Genomic DNA, 1,141 nt, shown 5'->3' with positions numbered 1-1,141 from the left:
CGCGGACTGGGGCGCGAAGGGATGCGAGGGCTCCCGCGGACACCCCAGGGCTTTTCTCTTCTCTTACCCCTTTATGGCCTATCAAACAGCGCGGGAGATCTTAAACTGTGTCTGTTTACAGCAAACTCTAGAAACGTAAGCCCCATTGGAAAATTGCAGCACATAGTAGAAGCGTTAGTCTTCTTTGGGGGTGTTTTGAATGTTACTTGACAGTTTTTTTTCTTTGCAGAAATAGTAGAATTTCAGAAAATAGTGGGTAGCTTAATTGAACTCGTTGATCAACTGGCAAAAGCTGCTGAAAGCGAGAAGATGAAGGTACCGTGCGATTAATTACTGCCTGGTCGCGTGCTCTGCTCCATACTGTGCCTGAAAAAACGGATCTCTCCCTTCCTCCTCTTACAGCAAAAGCAATCTTTTTCTGTCAGCCTCGTACAGGCATTTCCGTGGTAGTTAACATCTGTCTGTCTGCGATATGAAAGCACGGGGCTTTTTAATTGATATTAATTGGAAAAAAAGGCTTTTCTCGGCACACTCGGAGTGTCACATCACTCCTGCATTCAACAGCCCTGCTGTTGCTGCTCATCTGTATAATTGCACACAAATAGAACGTGGTTTTTAGTCACTCCTCCTGCAGGTAGAGCTCTGTCCTCGAGTGGCACGAGAGGCTCTGTGAGGAGGAGGAGGAGGAAGAAGGGCTTTCTAAAGACCAGATCAGTGAATAGCTCTATAACTACCTTTGAAATTTCCTTTATGTACTTCTTTATCGCTAGCATGGCCGAAACACTTCAAAAATCAACCTGCTTGTAGTGAAAGGGGTTAAAAAAAATAAACCTGCCAGTACAACCTGACCAACTGTCCTGTTTTGACAGGCCATCGGTGCACGAAATTTGCTGAAGTCTATAGCAAAGCAGAGGGAAGCTCAGGAACAGCAACTTCAGGCTTTAATAGCTGAGAAAAAGGTGCAGCTGGAAAGGTAAGTTTTTCTGCTGTGTATTTCTGGGGCACTGTAGGCTGGGGAGTCGATCTCGCCGTCTGCGTGGCTGCAGGGCGCTGGCCGAGCTTGTTGAAGCGGTGCCTGCGCAGCGAAGGCGCGTCCTGCACAGAGCACGTGTGGGGCCACGCAGAGCACGCGGGGCGCGGG

At 48.5% G+C, this 1,141-nt stretch overlaps 1 protein-coding gene across 1 annotated transcript in view; it reads left to right on the top strand.

Annotated features, from left to right (window-relative positions):
* Window positions 1-1,141, top strand: part of IFT20 (intraflagellar transport 20) — a 3,191-nt gene that overhangs the window by 1,336 nt on the left and 714 nt on the right. The window contains exons 2-3 of the mRNA XM_035889644.1: window positions 214-315; window positions 870-973. Of these exons, the coding sequence (XP_035745537.1) occupies window positions 214-315; window positions 870-973 (206 nt within the window). The remainder of the gene's footprint in view (window positions 1-213; window positions 316-869; window positions 974-1,141) is intronic.

The sequence above is a fragment of the Egretta garzetta genome, unplaced genomic scaffold, assembly GCF_000687185.1.
Source record: "Egretta garzetta isolate BGI_Z169 unplaced genomic scaffold, ASM68718v1 scaffold120, whole genome shotgun sequence".
Taxonomy (NCBI): Eukaryota; Metazoa; Chordata; class Aves; order Pelecaniformes; family Ardeidae; genus Egretta; species Egretta garzetta.
The sequence above is the reverse complement of the archived record's forward strand: the minus strand, read 5'-3'. Positions and strand labels throughout refer to the sequence as shown.